This window comes from Bufo gargarizans, chromosome 4 (genome assembly GCF_014858855.1).
Source record: "Bufo gargarizans isolate SCDJY-AF-19 chromosome 4, ASM1485885v1, whole genome shotgun sequence".
Classification (NCBI taxonomy): domain Eukaryota; kingdom Metazoa; phylum Chordata; class Amphibia; order Anura; family Bufonidae; genus Bufo; species Bufo gargarizans.
In genome coordinates, this window is record NC_058083.1 from 358,004,780 (window position 1) to 358,029,803 (window position 25,024).

The 25,024-nt window shown below is 46.2% G+C and overlaps 1 protein-coding gene across 3 annotated transcripts in view; it reads left to right on the top strand.

Moving 5' to 3' along the window:
* The window catches only part of WDR27 (WD repeat domain 27), a 679,631-nt gene that overhangs the window by 17,628 nt on the left and 636,979 nt on the right, over positions 1 to 25,024 (top strand). For all 3 annotated transcript variants that reach the window (XM_044290035.1, XM_044290036.1, XM_044290037.1), the window contains one exon: positions 939 to 1,063. In XM_044290035.1, the coding sequence (XP_044145970.1) occupies positions 939 to 1,063 (125 nt within the window). The remainder of the gene's footprint in view (positions 1 to 938; positions 1,064 to 25,024) is intronic.

Sequence of the window (25,024 nt, forward strand, 5' to 3'; positions counted from 1 at the left end):
CCATATGGCTCAATCTTCAAGTGGATCCGTCCCCCATTGACTTTCAATGTAAAGTCTGAACGGATCCGCTCAGGCTACTTTCACACTTAGAAATTTTTCTAAGTTATAATGCAGACGGATCCGTTCTGAACGGAGCCACCGTCTGCATTAATATGAGTGGATCCGTCTGATGAAACATCAGACGGACCCGCTCCGAACGCTAGTGTGAAAGTAGCCTAAGTTGCGTCCTGCGTTGGTACCTTGTAATGTAGGAGTGTCAATGGTAGGAACAAGAGGGGTGATTAATGTCACATGTCATACTGGTGTTAGGACACACCTCACTGCCCTCAGGTATGATGGGACAGCAGAAACATGATAAACCAGGAAGTAGGATTTAAGTATAGGGGATAAGAGGAAAACTACAAATTAGGTAAATTTTGGGAAAAAACAATGCAAGGAGAAAGCTGCTGTACAGTAATTGATGAAAATAAACCTTAGAATGAAAAGAAGTTTATCGCAAAACTCCTTTAACCCCTTTGTGACATCTTCCGTAAATGTAATTTGGGTATAAGAAAGCTTCACTGCCTTTCTACTGAACAGGTGAGTAATAATAAAATATGGAGAAAATGAATTTTGTACCTGATTAAATAAAAAAACACACACACAAAAATTGTATCTCTTTTAGGCTACATGCACACGACCGTATGTGTTTTGCGGTCCGCAAAAAAAAAAAAACAGATGACGTCAAAACGGACAAGAATAGGACAACGGACGCGGAAAACAAATGGTTGACTATTTTATAACAGCTCCATAGAAATTAATGGGTCCGCATCCTATCCGCAAAAAAAATGGAATGTACGCGGAAACAAAATACGTTCGTGTGCATGTAGCCCTAATATGTTGTCATTTAGAAACAAAAGCCTCCACCTACCTCATTAACATTTTGTTGTCATTCTTAGGACGGCTTCCTCGTGGTCATGTCATTGGAACGCTCTTAGGTACTGTTCAACATTTGAGCATGCATCCTGACAAACAACTAGTGGCAGTATGTGCAGGTGCCAGAGTATTGATTCTTAGTGCTGAGGTAAGTGACTTTTTAGTTAAGTCAGTTGTAGAAGCGTTCACCTCAAAGAACCAACACTGCACCAGCGCCACTCTGCATGAGCATTAAAGGGGTTATCCAATATCATAAACAGCACCCCCACGTGCCGGGCCCCTCAGAGGGAATATACTTACCCTGCTCCCCGCTCCCTGCGGCGCTCCTGGCCCCCACACCACCGCTGCTGCTTCTCCCTGTGCATGCACGAAAACATCCAGTGTTGGGGGGAAGCAACCGATGGCAGGCGGGGACGGGGATGAGTCTCCCTAGCATCACTAATGACGCTAGGCAGGCTCCTCCCCATCCCCACCTGCCATTGGCTGCTCCCCACAGACACCAGATGTTTTCATCTGTGTACAGGGAGAAGCAGCATCGGTGGTGAGGGGACCAGGAGAGGTGCAGGGAACAGGGACCCGGGTAAGTATATTCCCTCTGAGGGGCCCGGCACATGGAGGGGCTGTATGATACTGGATAACCCGTTTTAACCCTTAATAGCAATTCACAGTTGCCTGGACAGTCACACAGCCTTTCCATGGTGCTCGCTTGCAAAATCAGTTGCAGACATTCATCTTTCATAGAATACATAAAGCGGCACTCACCTGTCTCACCTGTTTCAGTGGCTTTATTCAATCCATGCCAAATTACACATAAACAAGGAGGGACAAAAAAAATCTTTGGCCCAGTTATAGAAATGTGTGTTGTTTTACGGTTTACATATAGAGTTAATCTGCATAAATAGTTTAGTAAAGTAGAAAATTCTAAAAATAGAAGTTCCATTTTTCTCGTCCTGGAGCAAGGGTACTTAGCGCTCCAGGACGAGTATACTCGACCTGGCATTAAACTGTCACCATGTCTGCAGACATGGTGACAGCGCTGAGTGCCGGCTGTTACACACAGTCAGGCTCAATGCCAAGGGGGGTCCCCCATATCGGCGATCGCTGCAAACCGCAGGTCAATTCAGACCTGCGGTTTGCAGCGCTTTATGTAGTTTCTGATCAGTTTCTGATCTGATCTAAAAATGGCCAAAATCTAAATTTTTTAACCCCCCCTGCACCCCTGAATTCATTTATGTGGCGGGGTGCAGGGGGGCGGTTTGTGGGCGGTGCGGCAGTTGCGGTGCGGTAGTTGCGGGCGGTGCGGCAGGCGCCTCCCGCTAAATTTTCATTGGTGTCCAGTGGTACTATAAACGGCTGACATCGCTGCGATGTCAGCCGTTTAGCCGTTTCACCCTTTCCATACCGCGGTCCGTTAAGTCAGGGAGCTCCCCCCCCGCTGCCATCGGGGGGCTGCTGTGCCTTTGCAGCCCCCAGATGGATGGGGGGACAGAGGGAGGGAGCTCCTCTCCTTCCCCTTCCCCGTCTGCTCAGTTGTCGCAGATGGGGAAGGTTCCCATGGCAACAGGACGCCTTCTTAGGCGTCCTGCTGTCCATGGTGCTGAACAGATCTATGCTAAAAGCATAGATCTGTTCAGTGTAAGTAAAATACAGTACAGTACAATATATATTGTACTGTACTGTATTATACAGACATCAGACCCACTGGATCTTCAAGAACCATGTGGGTCTGGGTCCAAAAAATGTAAAATCACATTTATCACTGAATAAAAATTAAAAATAAAATACACTACACATATTGGGTATCGCTGCGTCCGTAACGACCTGATCTATAAAACGGTCATGTTACTTTCCCCGCACGGTGAACGCCATAAAAATAAAAAAATAAAAACTATCAGGAAATTCAAATTTTGCCCACCTTACTTCCCAAAAAAGGTAATAAAAGTGATCAAAAGAGTTGCATGTACACCGAAATAGTACCAATCAAACCGTCACCTCATCCCGCAAAAAAATTAGCCACTACATGAGACAATGGCCCAAAAAATAAAAAACCTATGGGGACACCATAACATGATTACTATTTTTTTTGTTTCAAAAATGATATTATTGTGTAAAACTTACATAAATAAAAAAAAGTATACATATTAGGTATCGCCGCGTCCGTATCGACCAGCTCTATAATAATATCACATGAGCTAACCCCTCAGATGAACACCGTAAAAAATAAAAAATAAAAACTGTGCTAAATAAAAAAAAATTGGTCACCTTACATCACAAAAAGTGTAATAGCAAGTGATCAAAAAGTCATATGCACCCCAAAAAAGCGCCAATCAAACCGTCATCTCATCCCGCAAAAATCATACCCTACCCAAGATAATCGCCCAAAAACTGAAAAAACTATGGCTCTTAGACTATGGAAACACTAAAACATGATTTTTTGGGTTTCAAAAATAAAAATCATTGTGTAAAACGTACATAAATAAAAAAAAGTATACATATTAGGTATCGACCGGCTCTATAAAAATATCACATGACCTAACCCCTCAGATGAACACCGTAAAAAAAAAAAAATATTTAAACGGTCTAAAAAAAAGCCATTTTTTGTCATCTTATGTCACAAACAGTGTAGTAGCAAGCGATCAAAAAGTCATATGCACCCCAAAATAGTGCCAATAAAACCGTCATCTCATCCCACAAATATGAGACCCTACTTTAGATATTCACCCAAAAACTGAAAAAACTATGGCTCTCAGACTATGGAGACACTAAAACATATTTTTTTTGTTTCAAAAATGAAATTGTGTAAAACTTACATAAATAAAAAAATTGTATACATATTAGGTATCGCCGCGTCTGTGACAACCTGCTCTATAAAAATACCACATGATCTAACCTGTCAGATGAATGTTGTAAATAACAAAAAAAAAAACTGTGCCAAAAAAGCTATTTCTTGTTACCTTGCTATTTCTTGTTACAAAAAGAGTAATATAGAGCAACCAAAAAACATATGTACCCTAAACTAGTACCAACAAAACTTCCACCCTATCCCGTCATTTATAAAATGGGGTCACTTTTTTGGAGTTTCTACTCTAGGGGTGCATCAGGGGGGCTTCAAAAGGGACATATTGTCAAAAAACCAGTCCAGCAAAATCTGCCTTCCAAAAACCGTATGGCATACCTTTCCTTCTGCCCCCTGCCGTGTGCCCGTACAGCGGTTTACGACCACATATGGGGTGTTTCTGTAAACTACAGAATCAGGGCCATAAATAATGAGTTTTGTTTGGCTGTTAACCCTTGCTTTGTAACTGGAAAAAAAAATAGTAAAATGGAAAATTTGCCCAAAAATTGAAATTCTGAGATTTCATCTCTATTTGCCAATAACGTTTGTGGAACACCTAAAGGGTTAACAATGTTTTGTAAAATCAGTTTTGAATACCTTGAGGGGTGTAGTTTCTTAGATGGAGTCACTTTTATGGAGTTTCTACTCTAGGGGTGCATCAAGGGGGCTTCAAATGGGACATGGTGTCCAAAAAAACTGTCTAGCTAAATCTGCCTTTCCAAAACTGTATGGCATTCCTTTCCTTCTGCGCCCTGCCGTGTGCCCATACAGTGGTTTATGACCACATATAGGGTGTTTCTGTAAACTACAGAATCAGAGCCATAAATATTGAGTCTTGTTTGGCTGTTAACCCTTGCTTTGTAACTGGAAAAAAAAAATATTAAAATGGAAAATCTGCCAAAAAAGTGAAATTTTGAAATTGTATCTCTATTTTCCATTAATTCTTGTGGTACACCTAAAGGGTTAACAAAGTTTGTAAAATCAGTTTTGAATACCTTTGAGGGGTGTAGTTTCTAGAATGGTGTCATTTTTGGGTGGTTTCTATTATATAAACCTCACAAAGTGACTTCAGACCTGAACTGATCCCTAAAAATTGGGTTTTTGAAAAGTTCAGAACAATTTCAAGATTTGCTTCCAAACTTTTAAGCCTTGTAATGTCCCCAAAATATAAAATATCATTCCCAAAATGATGCAAACATGAAGTAGACATATGGGGAATGTAAAGTAATAACTATGTTTGGAGGTATTACTATGTATTATAGAAGTAGAGAAATTGAAACTTGGAAATTTGCAATTTTTTACAAATTTTTGGTAAATTTGGTATTTTTTTTATAAATAAAAATTTGTTTTTTTTACTTCATTTTACCAGTGTCATGAAGTACAATATGTGCCGAAAAAACAATCTCAGAATGGCCTGGATAAGTTAAAGCGTTTTATAGTTATCACCACTTAAAGTGACACTGGTCAGATTTGCAAAAAATGGCCTGGTCCTTAAAGGGGTTGTCCAGGTTCAGAGCTGAACCTGGACAGCCCTCCATTTTCACCCAGGCAGCCCCCCTGACATGAGCATCGGAGCAGTTCATGCTCCGATGCTCTCCTTTGCCCTGCGCTAAATTGCACAGGGCAAAGGCATTTTTCTGAGTTCCGGTGACGTACCGGGGCTCTCTATGGGGCTGACAGGAACCCCGGTGACGTCACCGGCACTGATGGGCGGGATTTGGCTCTGCCCTAGCCAGTAAAACGGCTAGGGCAGAGCTAAAGCCCGCCCCGCAAAGCCGGTGACGTCACCGAACACACTGCCGGGCGGAAGTTACCGCCCGGCAGTGTGTTATTGAAAACACAAGAGCCCGTGCCCTGCGCGATCTAGCGCAGGGCACTGGAGCGCATCGGAGCATGAGATGCTCCGATGCTAAGCTCAGGGGGGCTGCCGGGGTGAAAATTAGGGTATGTCTGGGTTCAGCTCTGAACCCGGACAACCCCTTTAAGGTGAAAATGAGCCGGGTCCTTAAGGTGTTAAAGTTCCAAAATGTGAAAAATTCTTATCATCCTCTTTCCTAGTTTTACATAGAAAAATAAACCGTCAAAAATAAACATAGCAGATTATACTTTTCCAAAAATGTCCGAATTATTAAAATATCCAAATATTTTTCCTGAAATCAAATGTTTATTTTTTCAAAGGTTTTTATTTTGTAAAAAGAAGTAAAACATGATAAGAACTAAACAAGTTTGTTATCGCCGTAATCCTACACTGATCCGCAGAATAAGGATATCATGTAATTTTTAGTGCACAGTGAAGGCTACTTTCACACTAGCGTTCGGGGCTCCTCTTGTGAGTTCCGTTTGAAGGCTCTCACAAGCGGCCCCGAACGCATCCGTACTGCCCCAATGCATTCTGAATGGATGCAGATCCGCTCAGAATGCCTCAGTCTGGCACCGTTTGGCCTCCGCTCAGCAGGCGGACACTCGAATGCTGCTTGCAATGGGGACGGATCAGTTTGAAGTTGACACAATATGGCTCAATTTCAAACGGATCCGTCCCCCATTGACTTTCAGTGTAATGTCTGGACGGATCCGTCTGACTAACTTTCACACTTACAATTTTTTCTGAAATATAATGCAGACGGATCCGTTCTGAACAGATCCTATCGTCTGCATTATAGGAGCGGATCCGTCTGTGCAGACACCAGACGGATCCGCTCCAAACGCAAGTGTGAAAGTAGCCGAATACTGTAATATTAAAAATCTGAAAAACTTTGGGGTAATTGTGTGTTTTTTTTTGTTTCACCCCACAAATAATTGTATTACCGTTTTGTAATACAAGATATGGTAAATTAAATAGTTGCATTAAAAAATAAAACAAATGCAGCAAAAATAAGCCCTCATATGGCTATGTGAATGAAACATTTAAAAGCTGTGGCTTATGGAGGAAGAAGGGAAAAAATGAAAATGCAGAAACAAAAAATGGCCCGGTTCTTAACCTCTTCAGGACACGCCCTGATGTCCTGGGCGGGCGGTGATGGAACCCAGTGCCCGTGGGGGGATCCCGTGACCACCCCGTGTCGGCGATCTCCGCAAACCGCAGGTCAATTCAGACCTGCGGTTTGTGGCTTTACCTGCGGTTTGCGGCTGCTGGTGGCGGTGCCATCGGGTCCCCATGCGGCTGTAGGGGGTGACCCGATGGCATGGAAGGCAGTGCGATGCCTAAGGAAGGCATCACGCTGCCTTCCAGTGATGAGCCTGTGAGATCCAGCCCCCTGGATCTCACAGGCCGGAAGCTGTATGAGTAATACACACAGTATTACTCATACAGCCAATGTATTCCAATACAGAAGTACAACACAGCACCATGGGTATATGTCCAACTACCACTAGGAGGCACTAGACACAAAAAGTGTTGGATCCTCCCAGGTGGGCTATACCCTCTCCACAGGCACGAGGCTATTCCGTTTTAGTCTAGTGTCCGTAGGAGGCAGACCTTTTTTTCTCTTTTCTGCAGGACTTGGTGATCTCCACAGTTATACCTGCTGCAGGCTGGGGCTCCACTTTAGTTGCCCCCCCTCCCCTGCGGGCGCATACTTCTGTACCATCGCCGGTCACCCAGTCCCCACAGACTGCATCCGCAGTGGCTTGCCGTCAGGGGTGACCCTGCGGCGTCTGAAGACATCGGATGGTGAGTACTCCCCTGCCCCTGTGTCCCTGCCCCAGGGTTAGGTTCCTTCCTGTGGCCAGGGGGGTGGGATCCACCTTAGCTGGGGGTCCTGGGAAGCCTCCATCTTCCTTTAGTTATACTCTTGTTTCCCCACCTTTCTCTTCCCCCTTCGTTGTTTTTTTCTCTCCTCCCTGGCCACACAGTATGCTCCCCGGCCTTCCCTGCTACTTAAGTCCCCGGATTCTGCCGGGAATAGGTCTCATCTTCCATGGCCAGTTCTCGGCTCCCAGGTGCTCCGTTTGCCCTGATCCGCCCATCCCCAGGCGTCGCTTCTCCCCCCCTACCCTCCTCACCTAGTTTTGTGGGTCAGGAGGGCCCTCGTTCGGCCGCGATTCGCCCCGCCCCCCCCTCGCTCCATTCCCCGCCCCCCCCCCCCCCCCCCCCCTCGCTCCATTCCCGGCCACCTCATAAATCGAGGCCTGCTAGGCCGCGATCTTCCCGGCCCCTCCTCCTTGCTTCCCGGGCTTTTCTGACCCCATCCGGCCCTCGGGAGGGGCTATCTCCTCCACCCTTTCCTGGTCTAACGTGGGTTTTCTGTTGGAGGGGGTGGCTAACCCCCCCCCCTCAATTGCTTCATTTCTCCTGCAGCCCTCTTGACCACCTCTATAGCTGCTGCAGCACCTCTTTGGGGAACATGGCATCCGGGTCCAGATAAGACTGCCTCTGCTGGCTGCTCTATGAGGGTCTCCTCTCCCAGCCTCTCCTCGGATCGCTATGTGTTTTCACGTGCGTCCGCTGTCTACGAAGGCTGCCATGCAGTCAGCCTGTCCCTGCTTGTGTGCAGAACCTCTTCCCAGACCCCATTGTGTCCCCTGACCAATCCTTTTGTGTAGGTCCCCCTGAATGGTTCTTCCTATCAAAGCCATGGGAACCTTGTCCGACTCTCCCAATCCCTGGCAGAGTCGCTGGACCGCTACCTATCCAAATTGCCGCCACCTCTGCCCTCCCAGGGTCCTCCCTGCAGATGGGGCACGCTCAGGTCCGGCAAGGGGTAGCTCACAGTACAACCTCGGGTGGTCTCAAAAGGGTTCCACCCCTCCTCGGCATCCTCGGGTCCTCCCCAGGACAGGCCTGAGGCTGGTGACGAATCCTTTCCTGTCACCCCATCCGATGCCTCTGGGGACACCTCTGCAATGATTCCCTCGGAACAGAGCATCAGGCGGTCTTCCTCCATACAGACTAACGTACATGGAGGAACCTCTCCTACCCAGGGTTGGTATCCCCTCTAGTGGATTTTCGGATGGCGCTCCCCTGACTGCACAGGTATTCAACCGCACAGGTAAGGCAGTCGTCTCCGTGTTTAGCATACTGAGTCACCTACGTGGTGTCTCTGGTATGTACGCCTTAACAGGGGGGTACCTGCACCACTGCCATAGGCTGTACCTGACAAGCCTTCCTGGTTCCCCTATACCAGGGGCTATGCTCTACACATTTGAGTGTGCTTCCACCGGGTCCCCATCCTGGTGCTGGTGTTCGCCACTCTACCTCATTACAGGGGGTTCCTGTTCTAGACAAGCTGTTAGCTCAGGCAAACGCCTCCTGTAGGTTAGTGAGTAAAAAGCAATTATATCTGTCTGTTTCCAGCCGCCTTGCTCCTTTTCATCGGTAGAGTACCTACACCTACTCCAGATGCTGAAGCCATTAGTCCTAGCTGGCTCTATGGTGTTCCATGCGGCACTATTTCTCCCTTCCGGGCGAGATATACAGGCCGCCTTCAATTGCTGTAGCAATTGCACCTGTCTGTTCCCAGCCACTTTGCTCCCATCATAGGTAGAGTACCTACACCATATCCAGATGCTGTAGCCAATACCCCTAGCGGGCTCTATTGTGTTCCATGCGGCAACATTTCTCCCTACGGGCGAGATATAGAGGCCACTTTCAATTGCCGTAGAATTGCCTCTGTCTGGTTCTAGTGGGCACCAAGCTGCCATCTTGATCCCTTCATAGGTAGAGTACCTGCACCATCTATAGCCGTTACTCCTGTCTGGCTTTATGGTGTACCATGTGGCATTTCTCTCCCTTACCGGACGAGATATTGAGGCCTCCTCCAATTGCCGTGGCCATTGCACCTACCTCATCATAGTGTGCACTAAACAGCCATCTTACTCCCTTCATAGGTAGAGTTCCTGCACCGTCTGATGCTGCAGCCGTTACACCTGTCTGGCTCTATGGTGTACTATGCTGCCCTGTTTCCCTTTTTTTCAGGCGAAATAGAGGGCCTCCTTCAGTTGCCATTGCACCTACCTGATTGTAGTGTGCACCTGTCTTGTTCTTTGTGGTACCGTGCGGCCCTATTATTCCCCTTCCCGGGCGGACTATTGGTAGGTACCAACCGTACCATTGCTAACGCGGTAGCTCTTACACCTCTCTGGTTCTAGGGTGCACCATGCGGCCACATTGCTCCGATCTTTAATGTAGTACCTCTACTATCTCCAGATGCTGTACCCATTACACCTGTCTGGTCGTATCTCTGCACAACACAGCCGTATTTCTACTTTACAGGTTGAGTACCTGTACCCTCCACATGCTGTCGCGTTCCCAGATGCTGTGGCTATGTTTCCACTCTGCTTGGAAGGCAACATGCAGCAACTTTACCTATATTTTAGGTGTGTGTTTGTAGTGCCCCAAGTGCTGGGCCCTATGGTGAAATCTGTGGCCCATACAGTTTCTGTATTACTGGGTGCTTTCTGCCCCCGGGTTCTAATCTGTGCTGCGGATGTTGGTTCCATCCTTTTGGTTCTTCCATACATCTGCCACTCCGTTACTGTCGTGCTCAATGGTCTCCTTGTACTTCTCAAGGCACTGTCTACAACAGGCCATCCTGGTTCAGCATGTGCATGGTTACCATATCTAGCAGGGGTGGGCCATCCCAACCCCCACCTTGTCGGTCTAGTGCTACTTCTGGTAGCTCTAGTATGTGGCTGATCTGTTCTGATCTGGCGGGTGGTCCACATACAACCACGCTCCCTACACCATGGCCAGGTGGTTTGTTGGCCTTTGTGCTAGGGTTGCTCTTGCCATCTCTATAAGGTACTACGGTATGCTGCGCTCCACGTTACCCCATGTAATAGAGGAGTACTCGCGTTGTTTCCTATTACAGACCGGCCCATTCCTAGTTGAGTACAGGAATCTCCACTGGATCTTCTACCTTGTTGGGACACATTGCTTGGCTATGTTTTTCGGTCATCGCTGGATGTACTCCACCACACGAAATCCTTCTGGGGTCAACGGCATTTATCGTCGCTAGACGTCCTCCCTGACGGGTCAGGGACAGGACCACTGAGCGCCACACATCTGTCTGGTAGGTGAATTTTCAGCTGATTGCTCTGGCATCGGTCAGGGTCCCGTAGTTCCTTCTGGGTCCAGGTGTTCTCTGTATTCCCTTGTAGTCTCTGCTTAGTTGTACTGCATGACAGAGGGGCAGTCTCCTTGGACCTTGCCGTCATCTGCACCTGTCAGGTACTTTCTCCCCCCTGGGAATTGTCAGTATGCCGGTCGCAGCTAGTTTATACATTTCTGTGTAGTCTTGCCCGTTTTTTTTTTTTTTTTTTTTTCATGGCGACTTCTGCATTCCTTATGCATATGGATGTCTGTCGATTTAGTGGTACATCCCGAGCTGCTGTACTTGCCCCCTCTGGGACAATGTATACAGTTTGCTAGTCACTATTCTTTGAATGGCTAGTTGTCCATGGCCAATGTCCCTTCCCCTATGGTAGTTTCATTTCACCTTTCCTGGATATTCTGGCTTGCGTTGTCTTCTGGTGGTTCAGCTCCTGGTTCCTTGTGAGCCCATACTGCGTACTCCTTTCTGGAGTCCCTGTCCCCGTTCATTTGACCACTCAGGTTCTGCATGGGGGGGGGGGGGCCTGGGTTGATTGTTCCCTTTTTGGGTTCCAATAGCCTTGTGGTCCTCTTGGGATTCGTGTCTCTTTTCCCATCCTCCCACGTTAAGTGCCTGGTATTGAGTGGTTTAGTGCTACGGTTTGCAATTCCGCCGTATGGTCTCCTTCGGGAGGGACCTCATCCTGTTGTAGAACCTTTCCTCCTTAGGCTGTTTGGAGTACTCTCCTTCTACTCCCATGTCTCTCAGTCCAGTGTGTCCCTGCTCAGATTTCCTGGGCCTGTATCTGTTTCCCTTTTTCCCTGATACTTCACATGCCCAGAGTTTCCTTTGGTCTTACGCTTCACAGTGATATCTTGTTTTTCAGAGGCTCGAGCCTCGTCTCCTGTTTTTGGGACGCAGGTCTTATCATTCTCTTTTCCTGGCCTTTACCTAAAACCCCCTCCTTCTCCAAGGGTTGGCGGTTCCTCTAGCAGCCTTGGGTTTTCACCTTTTAAATAGGGCGCTTAACTTCATCACCTGGCCTTGCGGTGAGGGGAGACCTGCTTCCTTCACATGTGAGCCTTGCTATGGCTTCCCTTACTCGTTTGTCTTCCAGTGCTTCCTTGTTTCTCTTCTCCCCTGGCCTGTCAGGGGTTGGCCACAGGTTTTTTTGCTCTTTGGGTCTGAGACAATTTAGAGCGTTAGGTAGTTCCAACACGCGGTGCTGTCCTAATTTTTCTCCAGCCCTTGGCTGAGCTCGGTGTTCCCTTTTGCCGCCTTCTCGCGTTTGGGATTTTCTTCCAGGCATTTGTCCTGGGGTGCTGAAAGTCTTCACTGCTTCTTCCTTGAGGTTTCTTCCTTGTTATGGAACCTCTTGCCCATTCCGTGTTTTTTCCTGTTGGGTCACATGGTTCTCCTGCACCTGTATGCCCAACCGGTGGCATGGCTGTTATTTTCCCACCCTCAGGGACTGCTTTGGGACGTCCCGTGGTGCTGTGTCCCCCAATGCCATGCACGAGAAAATTTGATTTTTTGTACTCACCGTAAAATCCTTTTCTCGTAGTAGGCATTGGGGGACATAGATCCCACCCTATGTTTTTACTTCCGCTTCTCCGGGCTGGTCTCTTGATCTTTCCCGGTACGGGAGTTGTTGGTTTCTTGCTTTTCTTCTCTCTCCTACTGCTTTTGGTACAAACTGAATAGCCTCGTGCCTGTGGAGAGGGTATAGCCCACCTGGGAGGAGCCAACACTTTTTGTGTCTAGTGCCTCCTTGTGGTAGTTGGACATATACCCATGGTGCTGTGTCCCCCAATGCCTACTACTAGAAAAGGATTTTACGGTGAGTACAAAAAATCAAATTTTACCCCCCAAAAAATTAAAACTTTCAAGTAAAAATAAACAAAAACGTCATTTTCCCCAAATAAAGTAAAAAAAAAAATTGGTTAAAAATAGGGGGCAAAAAAAAGTATACATATTAGGTATCGCCGCGTCCGTATCGACAGGCTCTATAAGCATATCACATGACCTAACCCCTCAGATGAACACCATAAAAAATAAAAACTGCTAAATAAACCAATATTTTTTGTCACCTTACATCACAAAAAGTACAACAGCAAGCGATAAAAAAAGGCGTTTGCCCACCAAAATAGTACCGATCTAACCGTCACCTCATCCCGCAAAAAATGTGCCCCTACCTGAGACAATCGCCCTCAAAAAAAAAAACATGGCTCAGAAAAAGCTGTTATTGTGTAAAACATACAAAAAAAAAGTATACATATTAGGTATTGCCGCGTCCGTATCAACCGTCTCTATAAAAATATCACATGACCTAACCCCTAAGATGAACACCATAAATACGGCACTTCAGCAGGAGGGTACCCCGCCCCCAGGGACAGGAAACGACGTAGAAAGCAGAAGTTTAAATGCCTCCTCCCCCTTACCTTCTCCAGTCGTTTCCTGTCCCTTGGGATGAGTGGAAAGCGGGCAGGCTCCCTCCTGCCGAAGTTCCATGCGCCCTGCCTGCGGTGAGCATTACCTGCTTTGCAGGAGGGCTGTGGCAGAGATGCAGACGCTGGGGGGGAGATACTGCTCCCACCGCTTGCTTCCGGCGTAAGTCCTCGCTTCAGGCAGCCACCGGACGGTGCACCGGCTCAGGAAGAAGCCGCTTGCAGGGCCAGAAGGCGCGCGGGATCTCTGGGCCGAGATCTCGCGAGATCCGGTCATGTGACCTCGGCTGGGCCATGTGACGCGCCGGCAGGTCAGGTGACCCGGAAATGGATTCAAATTGACGGCGGGAAGCTGGGTAAACGCCGCTCAGTGTCTCCAGCAGAGCAGCAGTGGATCCTCAGCATGTCTCTGCAGCAGGAGAAGCCTTCTGATGCCCCTCAGGCCCCCAGTCCGGTAAGCCTCCTCCTCCGGAGTGATTTATTTTACATCACCTGTGGGTTATTCCTGGTGACGGTTGCCCCACTCCTTCCCCTATAGTAAAGGAGCTCCCGCTCTTTTTCTTTGTTCTTTCAGAATAGAGAAGCCGGAAGGAGTGGGGAATCTGCACAGAAAAGAAAATGTGCTATTTGCAAAAAGCATCTGGCAGTACAGAGTAAAAAACCTATCTGCCAAAGATGTACGGACAAAATAATGGTTGAAGATTCACCTTCTCTTGTGGAGAATTTACGTTCAATTATAAGAGAAGAAGTGAGCTCAGCAGTGGAAGCAAAAATGGCGTTCCTTTCCCAGAAACCTTCCACTTCTAAAGTGGTCACGGAGCCCCAGATAGAATGGGATATGGAGGATGACGATGATAATGATTCGTCTGACTCAGGACCCTCCTCTGATGAAGAGGTCAGTGGGCTGTTATGCTCAGTAGAGGACACTGATGCCCTCTTGAAGGCAATAAGATTAACTCTAAATATTGAAGAATCTAGACAGTCACAGTCGGTCCAGGATCAAATCTTCAGGGGGCTGGGTGATAGGAAGAGGAGAGTGTTCCCGATCCATGACAGAATCCGGAAGCTTATACGGGATGAATGGAAGGACCCAGAGAAAAGGGCTGGTACTTCAAAGGTCTTTAAAAGAAAATATCCTTTTAGCGAGGAAGATTCGGCTCTTTGGATTAAAACGCCAAAGGTTGACGCCCCTGTCGCACGTATTTCTAAAAAAGCAGCCTTACGTTTTGAAGATGTCAGCTTATTAAAGGATGCTATTGATAAAAAGGCTTGGGAATCCAATACCGCCATGTTGAGACCTAGCATAGCTGCTACCTATACTGCTAGATCTCTGTCTCTCTGGCTCTCTCAGCTGGAGGAACACCTGGTCTCTGACACCCCCAGAGAGGATCTCCTGGCCTCCTTGCCGATTTTGAAACAGGCCTCTAATTTCCTGGCAGACGCTTCTGCCGACCTGGTAAAGTTATCAGCTAGGTCGGCGGCTCTTTCTAACACGGCAAGGAGGTCAGTTTGGTTACGCTCTTGGTCAGGTGATACTGCTTCAAAAAATAAACTCTGCAGTATCGCTTGCGAAGGAGATCGTCTTTTCGGTTCAGTCTTGGATGACATTCTTGAAAAGGCCTCTGATAGAAAAAAGGGGTTTCCACCAGAGTCCAGGTTCTTCCAACAGCGTCGCTCCTTTCGCCCCCAAAGAAAGGGTAGACAGGACCGTAGAAAAAAGGATCCCTCTAATTCTTGGCAGTCCTCAAAGGGGAGAGGTAGAAATTTCCTCTTTAGTCAGGATAAATCTGCAAAACAGTCCTCCCAATGACGCCAGGAACCCGGTGGGGGGGGAGATTGAAAGGGTTTGCCCCGGCTTGGGAAAAAATCTCAAATTCAGCCTGGGTCCTAGACGTAATTCGTCAGGGATACCAGCTGGAATTTTGCACTCTCCCTCCAGACAGATTTGTTTTGAACAAAAGATTAAAATCAGATCACAATCTTCTAGAGTAACAAATTTCCCTTTTGTTGGAAAAAAGAGCGGTGGTTCCGGTTCCAGCAGATCAGGAGGGAAGGGGTTTATACTCCCCAATTTTTCTTGTAAAGAAGCCCAATGGCTCTTTCAGAGCAATTATCAATCTAAAGTGCCTCAACAAGTTCTTAAAATACAAGAGGTTCAAAATGGAGACAGTAAAATCTACAGTGAACCTTTTGACTCAGGGCTGCTCCATGGTAACACTCGACCTGGCGGACGCATATTGCCATGTTCCGATCCATCAGAAACATCAGAAATATCTGCGTTTCACAATTTTCAAGGGGGAGCGTCTTCTCCATCTCCAGTTTCAGGTGTTACCCTTTGGCCTGGCTTCTGCACCCAGAGTGTTCACAAAGATCATTGCAGAAGTCTCGGCTTTTTTTCACCAGAAGGGGATAAACTTCATACCCTATTTAGACGATTTTCTCATTACAGCAGCCTCCCAGACTCAACTGCAGTCACAGGTGAAGTTCGTCCTGGAGACCTTAACATCCCTAGGTTGGAAACTAAATCTGGAAAAATCAAATCTATCACCCAGCCAAAAGATGATCTTTTTAGGTATTCTTCTGGATTCCACCCAGATGACCTCTTTTCTTCCAGAACAAAAGATCTGGGACATCAGGTTAAGGATTTCTGTCTTTTTAAACCAGACAAAGGTCACATTCCGAAGGATTATGAAAATTCTGGGACTCATGACATCGACGATTCCTGCGGTAAAATGGGCACAGGCTCACGGGAGACCTCTTCAAGAATTCCTGCTAAAACAGTGGAACAAGAGCGTCTTCTCCCTGGAAAAAAGAGTTGCCTTACCTCACGGAGTCAGACTCTCCTTACAGTGGTGGCTGAACGAGAGAAACCTAGTCAAGGGGGTCCCTTGGAGGCTCTCCAATCAGATAGTGGTAACAACAGACGCAAGCGGGGGAGGTTGGGGAGCCCATTGTCAGGGTCAGTTGTTGCAGGGGTCCTGGAATGCAGAGACCCTTCCCCTCTCTTCAAACGCCAAAGAGCTTCTGACGGTGTTTCTGGCCCTAAAAGCCCTGGCTCCAGTCATCCGAGAAAAAAACGTGAAAATCCTCTCCGACAATTCCACCACGGTGGTATATCTCAACAAGCAAGGGGGCACAAGAAGCAGTTCCCTTTGTCGGATAGCATCTCAGATCTTTTCTTGGGCAGAGTTAAACATCCAGTCCATAACCGCGGTCCATCTAAAGGGGGGCGAGAACACACTAGCAGACTTCCCGAGCAGGAAGAGAATTTGGCCAGGGGAGTGGAGCCTCAAAAAAGCGGTATTCCAGAACATCTGCAGCAGATGGGGAGTCCCAAGTATAGACCTCTTTGCTTCCCAGAAGAACAATCAGGTGGACCTTTTCTATTCCCTCTCGGCAAAGGACCACCCGGTGAGAGTGGATGCCTTAGCGGGTCCATGGCCTTTGGGTCTGCTATATGCGTTCCCTCCTTTCCAGCTTATACCAAAGGTGCTGGCAAAGATAATAGAGGAACGAGCACATGTCATCCTAGTGGCTCCATACTGGCCCAAAAGACCTTGGTTCTCCCTCCTTCTGAACCTCTCCAAGGGGGACTTCTGGACCCTTCCTCAGTCTCTGGACCTTCTCCATCAGGGCCCAGCCTGGCATCCAGCAGTCAGTCAACTAAAATTGACAGCTTGGAATTTGAGCGCTCCATTTTGAAGTCCAAAGGCTTCTCAGAGGCAGTTATTTCTACGTTGCTCTCTAGCAGGAAGCAAGTAACTTCCAATATCTACTGGAGAACTTGGAATGCCTTCCTTTCATTTGCCAAGGAATCGTGGAATCCCACTCTTCCCCAAGATTTGAGGGTAATCCTGGACTTCCTTCAGAAAGGGCTAGGAAAAGGTCTTCGTGTCAGTACAATTAAAGTCCAGATTTCAGCCCTTAGTGCCTTCTTGGATATGAGATTGGCGGATTTGGATGTGGTCAAGAGGTTCATAAAGGGAGCCAGCAGACTTCACCCAGTTATTAGATCTACGGTTCCGCCTTGGGACCTTAATTTGGTCCTTTCTGTCCTTATGGACCATCCCTTTGAACCTCTTGAGTCAATCCCCCTCAGGTTGCTGTCCTTTAAATCCGCTTTTCTCATAGCTATCACTTCAGCCAGGAGAGTGGGGGAAATCCACGCTCTTTCATGCAGACCTCCATATCTAACCATCTTTGACGATAGGATTGTTTTGAGACATGAACCCTCCTTCTTACCAAAGGTTTTCTCTAAATTCCACTGCCAACAGGAGATCTCCTTACCTTTCTTCTGCGCAGGGGCGAAGTCTCCGAGGGAAGAACGTTTCCACCATCTAGATGTACGTAGATGTATTCTTGGCTATCTGGAAGCCACCAAGGGACTGCGAAAGTCCGACCGTCTTCTGGTCCAGTATGCAGGCCAAAATAGGGGGCAGGCAGCTTCAAAGATTACTATAGCCCGCTGGATAAGAATGACCATTGCAATGGCCTATACAGTTAAAGGTCTTACTCCTCCAGGGGGTCTAAAAGCCCATTCAACCAGGGCAGTCTCCACCTCCTGGGCAGAATCTGCTTTAGTCTCCTTGTCACAGATCTGCCAGGCCGCTACGTGGGCAAATCCTTCCACCTTTTTTAACCACTACAGGTTGGACGTTCAGTTCAATTCGGATTTGTCGTTCGGACGTAAAGTCCTGTCAGCGGCATTCCCCCCCCCCTAATGGATTCCTTTGTTATTCCTCCTGCTGAAGTGCCGTTGTGGGAGGCGTACGGAAAAGATGATAATTACTCTTACCGGTAATTGGATTTTCCGTATAGCCTCCACAACGGCACTGGGGTTTTTCCCACCCATTATTGTCTTTACTTTTTTTTTGTCTATTATAACTTGATTTATATCTCCTTACAAATAAAATGTTACTTCTTCAGCATCACCCTGGTTCCTTTGGTATTTACTGGAGAAGGTAAGGGGGAGGAGGCATTTAAACTTCTGCTTTCTACGTCGTTTCCTGTCCCTGGGGGCAGGGTACCCTCCTGCTGAAGTGCCGTTGTGGAGGCTATACGGAAAATCCAATTACCGGTAAGAGTAATTATCATCTTTTGTCACCTTACATCACGAAAAGTGTAATAGCAAGCGATCAAAAAGTCATATGCACCCTAAAATAGTGCCAATCAAACCGTCATCTCATCCCGCAAAAAATTAGACCCTACATAATCGCCAAAAAACGATGGCGCTCAGAATATGGAGACACTAAAACATTATTTTTTTTATTTCAAAAATGATATTATTGTGTAAAACTTACATAAGAAAAAGTATACATATTGGGTATCGCAGCGTCTGTAATAACATACAACATATAGCTCTATACAAATATCACATGACATAACCCCTCAGGTGAATACCGTAAAAATAAAATAAAAAAAGCAATTTTTTGTCACCTTGCATCACAAAAAGTGTAACAGCAAGCGATCAAAAACTCACACACACCCCAAAATAGTGCCAATAAAACCGTCATCTCATCCTTAAAAAAATCATACCCTACCCAAGTTAATCGCCCAAAAACTGAAAAAATGTGGGCTCTCAGACTATGGAAACTTACATAAATAAATAAAAAGTACACATATTAGGTATCGCCGCATCCGTGACAACCTGGTCTATAAAAATATCACATGATCTAACCTGTCAGATGAATGTTGTAAATAACAAAAAATAAAAACGGTGCCAAAACAGCGATTTATTGTTACCATGCCTCACAATAAGTATAATATAGAGCAACCAAAAATCATATGTACCCTAAACTAGTACCAACAATACTGGCACCCTATCCCTTAGTTTCTAAAATGGGGTCACTTTTTTGGAGTTTCTACTCTAGGGGTGCATCAGATGGACTTCAAATGGGACATGGTGTCAAAAAAACCAGTCCAGCAAAATCTGCCTTCCAAAAATCGTATGGCATTCCTTTCCTTCTGCACCCTGCCGTGTGCCCGTACAGCAGTTTAGGACCACATATGGGATGTTTCTGTAAACTACATAATCAGGGCCATAAATATTGAGTTTGGTTTAGCTGTTAACCCTTGCTTTGTTAATGGGAAAAATGGATTAAAATGGAAAAAAAAATAAAAAAAATTTAATTCTGAAATTTTATCTACATTTGTCAATAACTCGTGTGGAACACCTAAAGGGTTAACAGCATTTGTAAAATCAGTTTTGAATACCTTGAGGGGTGTAGTTTCTTAGATGGGGTCACTTTTATGGAGTTTCTACTCTAGGGTTGCATCAGGGGGGTTACAAATGGGTCATGGTGTAAAAAAAAAAAACAGTCCAGCAATATCTGCTTTCCAAAAACCGTATGGCATTCCTTTCCTTCTGCGCACACGCCCGTACAGTAGTTTACGACCACATATGGTGTGTTTCTGTAAACTACAGAATTAGGGACATAAATATTGAGTTTGGTTTGGCTGTTAACCCTTGCTCTGTTACTGGGAAAAATGGATTAAAATTGAAAATTTGTAAAAAAAAAATAAATTCTGAAATTTCATCCCCATTTGCCAATAACTCTTGTGGAACACCTAAAGGGTTAACAACGTTTGTAAAATCTGTTTTGAATACCTTGAGGGGTGTACTTTCTTAGATGGGGTCACTTTTATGTGGTTGCATCAGGGGGGCTTCAAAAATGGGACATGGTGTAAAAAAAAAACTGTCCAGCAAAACCCTTGCTTTATAACATTGGAAAAAAATTATTAAAATGGAAAATCTGCCAAAAAAGTGAAATTTTGAAATTGTATCTCTATTTTCCATTAATTCTTATGGAACACCTAAAGGGTTAACAACGTTTGTAAAATCAGTTTTAAATACCTTGAGGGCTGTAGTTTATAGAATGGTGTCATTTTTGGGTGGTTTCTATTATGTAAGCCTCGCAAAGTGACTTCAGACCTGAACTGGTCCCTAAAAATGGGGTTTTTGAAAATTTCCGGAAAATTTCAAGATTTGCTTCTAAACTTCTAAGCCTTGTAACATCCCAAAAAAATAAAATATCATTCCCAAAATGATCCAAATATGAAGTAGACATAAGGAGTATGTAAATGAATAACTATTTTTGGAGTTATTACTATGTATTGTAGAAGAAGAGAAATTGAAAGTTAGAAATTTGCTAATGTTTCCAAAATTTGGGTAAATTTGGTATTTTTTTAATAAATAAAAATGAATTTTTTGGACTCAATTTTACCAGTGTCATGAAGTACAATACGTGACGAAAAAACTATCTCAGAATGGCCTGGCTAAGTAAAAGCGTTTTAAAGTTATCACCACATAAAATGACACTGGTCAGATTTGCAAAAAAATTGACTGTTCCTTAAGGTGAAATAATGCTGTGTCCTGAATGGGTTAACCGCCTCCGGACCGCCTAACGCAGATGTGGGGTCCGGAGGCGGCAGCGCTCCGCACAACGACGCATATACGCGTCATCTCGCGAGATGACGCGCTATGCGGCCCGCGCATGCGCAGTTCGGGCCGGCATTTCGTAGAGGACCGTTTCGTCATCAGCTTGCCAATGATCGCGGCTGGCAAGCTGATGATTTTCAAAAAATCCAATCAGAGAGCCAGATAACAGATCATATTTGTAAATATGATCTGTTATATGGCTGCCTGCTCCTCTGCTGGTTCTTTTCGTCGGTTGGATCCAGCAGAGGAGCAGGCTACACAGTGAGTACACCAAACAGCACACTTTAGCCCCAGATCACCCCCCTGAACCCCAATTAACCCTTTGATCACCCCTTTGTCAATCACTAGTGAAAGGAAAAAAGTGATCAGTGTAAACTGTAACTTTTTTTTTTCACTGGTATTGACCGTTAGGTTTTAGGTATAGTTTAGGCCCCTTGGTTAGGTAGTTAGCGATCAGTTAGCGCCCAGCCCACCGCACTGCAGTCCGTTATTTGCTGATTAGCGTATCGCTAATCAGCATTTGTACTTTTATAGTATCTGGAAGTGATCAAAACTGATCACGGTCAGATCTATAATTGTATTAGTGTCACTTTAGTTCGCCCTCCACCTAAAACGCATTGTTTGCCCGATCAGGCCTGATCGGTCGCCCACACGTGCGTTCACCCACGCCCGCCCCACCGCAGTGACAAAAAAAAATTTTTTTTTGATCACTGCACAATCACTTTACACGCACTGCGGCGATAAAAAAAATCAGTTTTGATATTTTTTATCAACCGCAGCGGCCTCCGGTACTTCGCTAGCCTCCCCTTTGTAAGACAGGCTTGCTTTTTTTTTCTTGGGTAGTCTCAGGGAATACCCCTAAATTTAGTTGCCCAAAATGTCAAACAGGGGGTATTCCTCTGAAGAGGCCTACAGGCTTCTGACCCAGTCGGATGAGGAGTGGGAACCCTCATCTGATGAATCCAGCGGGTCAGAATACGAACCTGTAGAAAGCAGTGGCTCTCTGACCCAAAGTTCGGACGAGGAGGCTGAGGTCCCTGATGGCACCAGGCGTACCCGGCCCCGTGTCGCTAGACCACAGGTTGCGCAGGATCCGCTTCAAGAGCAGCAGAGTGGGGCTGGTGCTGTCGGATTACGTGGTGAGGCATACACCAGCAGCCCAGCCCTCCCTGGACCTAGTACCAGCACTGCCGTACAACCTGGTGAAGTAGCGAGCACCAGAAGGGCAGTTGAAGCTGGTACAGTGGCACGTGCAGTAGTGACCCCGTCGCAGCCACCGCAAAGACGTGCCCGTAGAGCCCCTAGAATCCCTGAGGTGCTGGCAACCCCTAATTGGCAGTCCCCAACTTCAGACGCACCTGTAGTTTTCCCTTTCACTGCCCAGTCTGGAGTTCGGGTTGAGACAGCTCAGATCGGTTCGGCCCTGGGATTTTTTGAGCTGTTCTTGACTGCGGAGCTCTTAGACATAGTTGTGGCCGAAACAAACAGGTATGCCTCACAATTTATCACCGCTAACCCGGGAAGCTTTTATGCCCAGCCTTTCCGGTGGAAACCAGTCCAAGTTTCCGAAATTAAAACTTTTCTGGGCCTCCTCCTCAACATGGGTCTAACTAAAAAGCATGAATTGCGGTCATATTGGTCCACAAACCCAATTCATCACATGCCCATGTTCTCTGCTGCTATGTCCAGGGCACGTTTTGAGGCCATCCTGCGTTTATTGCACTTTAGTGACAACACCGCCTCCCGTCCCAGAGGCCACCCTGCTTTTGACCGGCTCCACAAAATTCGGCCCCTCATAGACCATTTCAACCTGAAATTTGCAGAATTGTATACCCCAGAGCAAAACATCTGCGTAGACGAGTCCCTGATACATTTTACCGGGCGCCTTGGCTTCAAACAATACATCCCAAGCAAGCGCGGCCGGTATGGGGTCAAATTGTATAAGCTCTGTGAAAGGGCCACAGGCTATACCCACAAATTTCGGATCTATGAGGGAAAAGATCAGACCCTGGAGCCGGTCGGTTGCCCTGACTACCTGGGGAGCAGTGGGAAGACAGTTTGGGACTTGGTGTCACCCTTATTCGGCAAGGGGTACCATCTTTATGTGGACAATTTTTACACAAGTGTGGCCCTCTTTAGGCATTTGTTTCTAGAACGGATTGGCGCCTGTGGTACCGCGCGAACTAGTCGCGCGTGCTTCCCCCAACGGCTAGTTACCACCCGTCTTTCAAGGGGGCAGAGGGCCGCACTGTGTAACGAAGAACTGCTCGCGGTGAAATGGAGAGACAAGCGTGACGTTTACATGCTCTCCTCCATTCACGCAGACACGACAATACAAATTGAGCGAGCAACCCGTGTCATTGAAAAGCCCCTCTCAGTCCACGACTATAATTTGCTCATGGGAGGGGTGGACTTCAATGACCAGATGTTGTCTCCGTATTTAGTTTCCCGCAGAACCAGACGCTGGTATAAGAAGGTGTCTGTATATTTAATTCAATTGGCTCTGTATAATAGTTTTGTTCTCTACAGTAAGGCTGGGAGAACTGGATCCTTCCTCAAATTTCAGGAAGAGATCATCGAGAACCTCCTGTACCCAGGAGGTTCCGTGGCCCCGTCCACCAGTGTAGTTAGCCGTCTACACGAGCGACATTTCCCCAATGTCATTCCTGGTACCTCAACCCAACCGTCACCCCGAAAAAGATGTTGTGTCTGTAGCAGGAGTGGAATAAGGCGTGACACCCGCTATTACTGTCCTGACCACCCTGCCCTATGCTTTGGAGAGTGTTTCCGGAAGTACCACTCACAGGTACACTATTAGCATAGGGATCATCTCACCAGGACAGGCACACGGGGCTATTAGGGCCCATTCACTCACACAGCTGCTGCAAACGTCTCCTTTCACCTGGGACAAAGTGCATAACGCACTTCGCCACATCTTTGGGCGATTTGCGCTTTGCACATTGACCCATGGGGAAGGAGAGGTTTATTCTATAAAGGTAAAAAAAAACAAAAAAAAACACCAGTAAGCAAAAAGGTTAATGTTCAGTTAAAAAAGTTTAAGTTTATATATTCTGTTCCAAAGTTAATAAAATTATTGCGTTGCGGCCTGTTTTTTTTTTTTTTTTTTACCTTCCAGGTGGACCAACTGATCGATTAGCTGCAGCACCGATGTGCATTCTGACAGAAGCATTGCGCTGCTGTCAGATTACACGCAAGTCGGTGTATGCGGCGCTGCAAGACGAGATTTCTACTCTGCAGTAACAGATACGTTTGCCAAGGCATACGAGCTGAGGAGGAGGCGGCGGCGTTCCTATGCTTTGGCAAACACTTTGTATATATATAAAAAAAAAAAAAATCCCGGCAATGATTTATTCATCCACATCGATTGATGTGAATGGAGAAATCTGGTTTGCCAGGGCATACGAGCTAAGTGGGTATGGATGTAGGGCGGAGCTCCTATGTCCTGGCAGACGCCTTTCCCCTCCATTTTTTTTTTTTTTTTGGCAGAGATTTTTTCATCCACATTGATCGATGCGAATGAAGAAATCTGTGCCGTTCATTTTTTTCTTTCAGCCCAGAGGCTGAACGGAAAAAAAAAATCTCATTACCTGTATGCTCAATATAAGGAGAATAGCAGAAACTCCTAATGCTGGCCATACATGTAATGATTGCGGAGACCCTCAAATGCCAGGGCAGTACAAACACCCCACAACTGACCCCATTTTGGAAAGAAGACACCCCAAGGTATTTGCTGAGGGGCATATTGAGTCCATGAAAGATTTACATTTTTGTCCTAAGTTAGCGGAAAGTGAGACTTTGTGAGAAAAAAAATAAATATATCAATTTCCGCTAACTTATGCGAAAAAAAAAATTTCTATGAACTTGCCAGGCCCCTCATTGGATACCTTGGGTGTCTTCTTTCCAAAGTGGGGTCACATGTGGGGTATTTATACTGCCCTGGCTTTTTAGGGGCCCGAAAGCGTGAGAAGAAGTCTTGGATCCAAATGATAAAAAATGCCCTCGTAAAAGGAATTTGGGCACCTTTGCGCATCTAGGCTGCAAAAAAGTGTCACACATCTGGTATCGCTGTACTCAGGAGAAGTTGGGGAATGTGTTTTGGGGTGTCATTTTACATATACCCATGCTGGGTGAGAAAAATATATTGGTCAAATGCCAACTTTGTATAAAAAAATGGGAAAAGTTGTCTTTTGCCAAGATATTTCTCTCACCCAGCAAGGGTATATGTAAAATGACACCCCAAAACACATTCCCCAACTTCTCCTGAGTACGGCGATACCAGATGTGTCACACTTTTTTGCAGCCAAGGTGGGCAAAGGGGCACATATTCCAAAGTGCA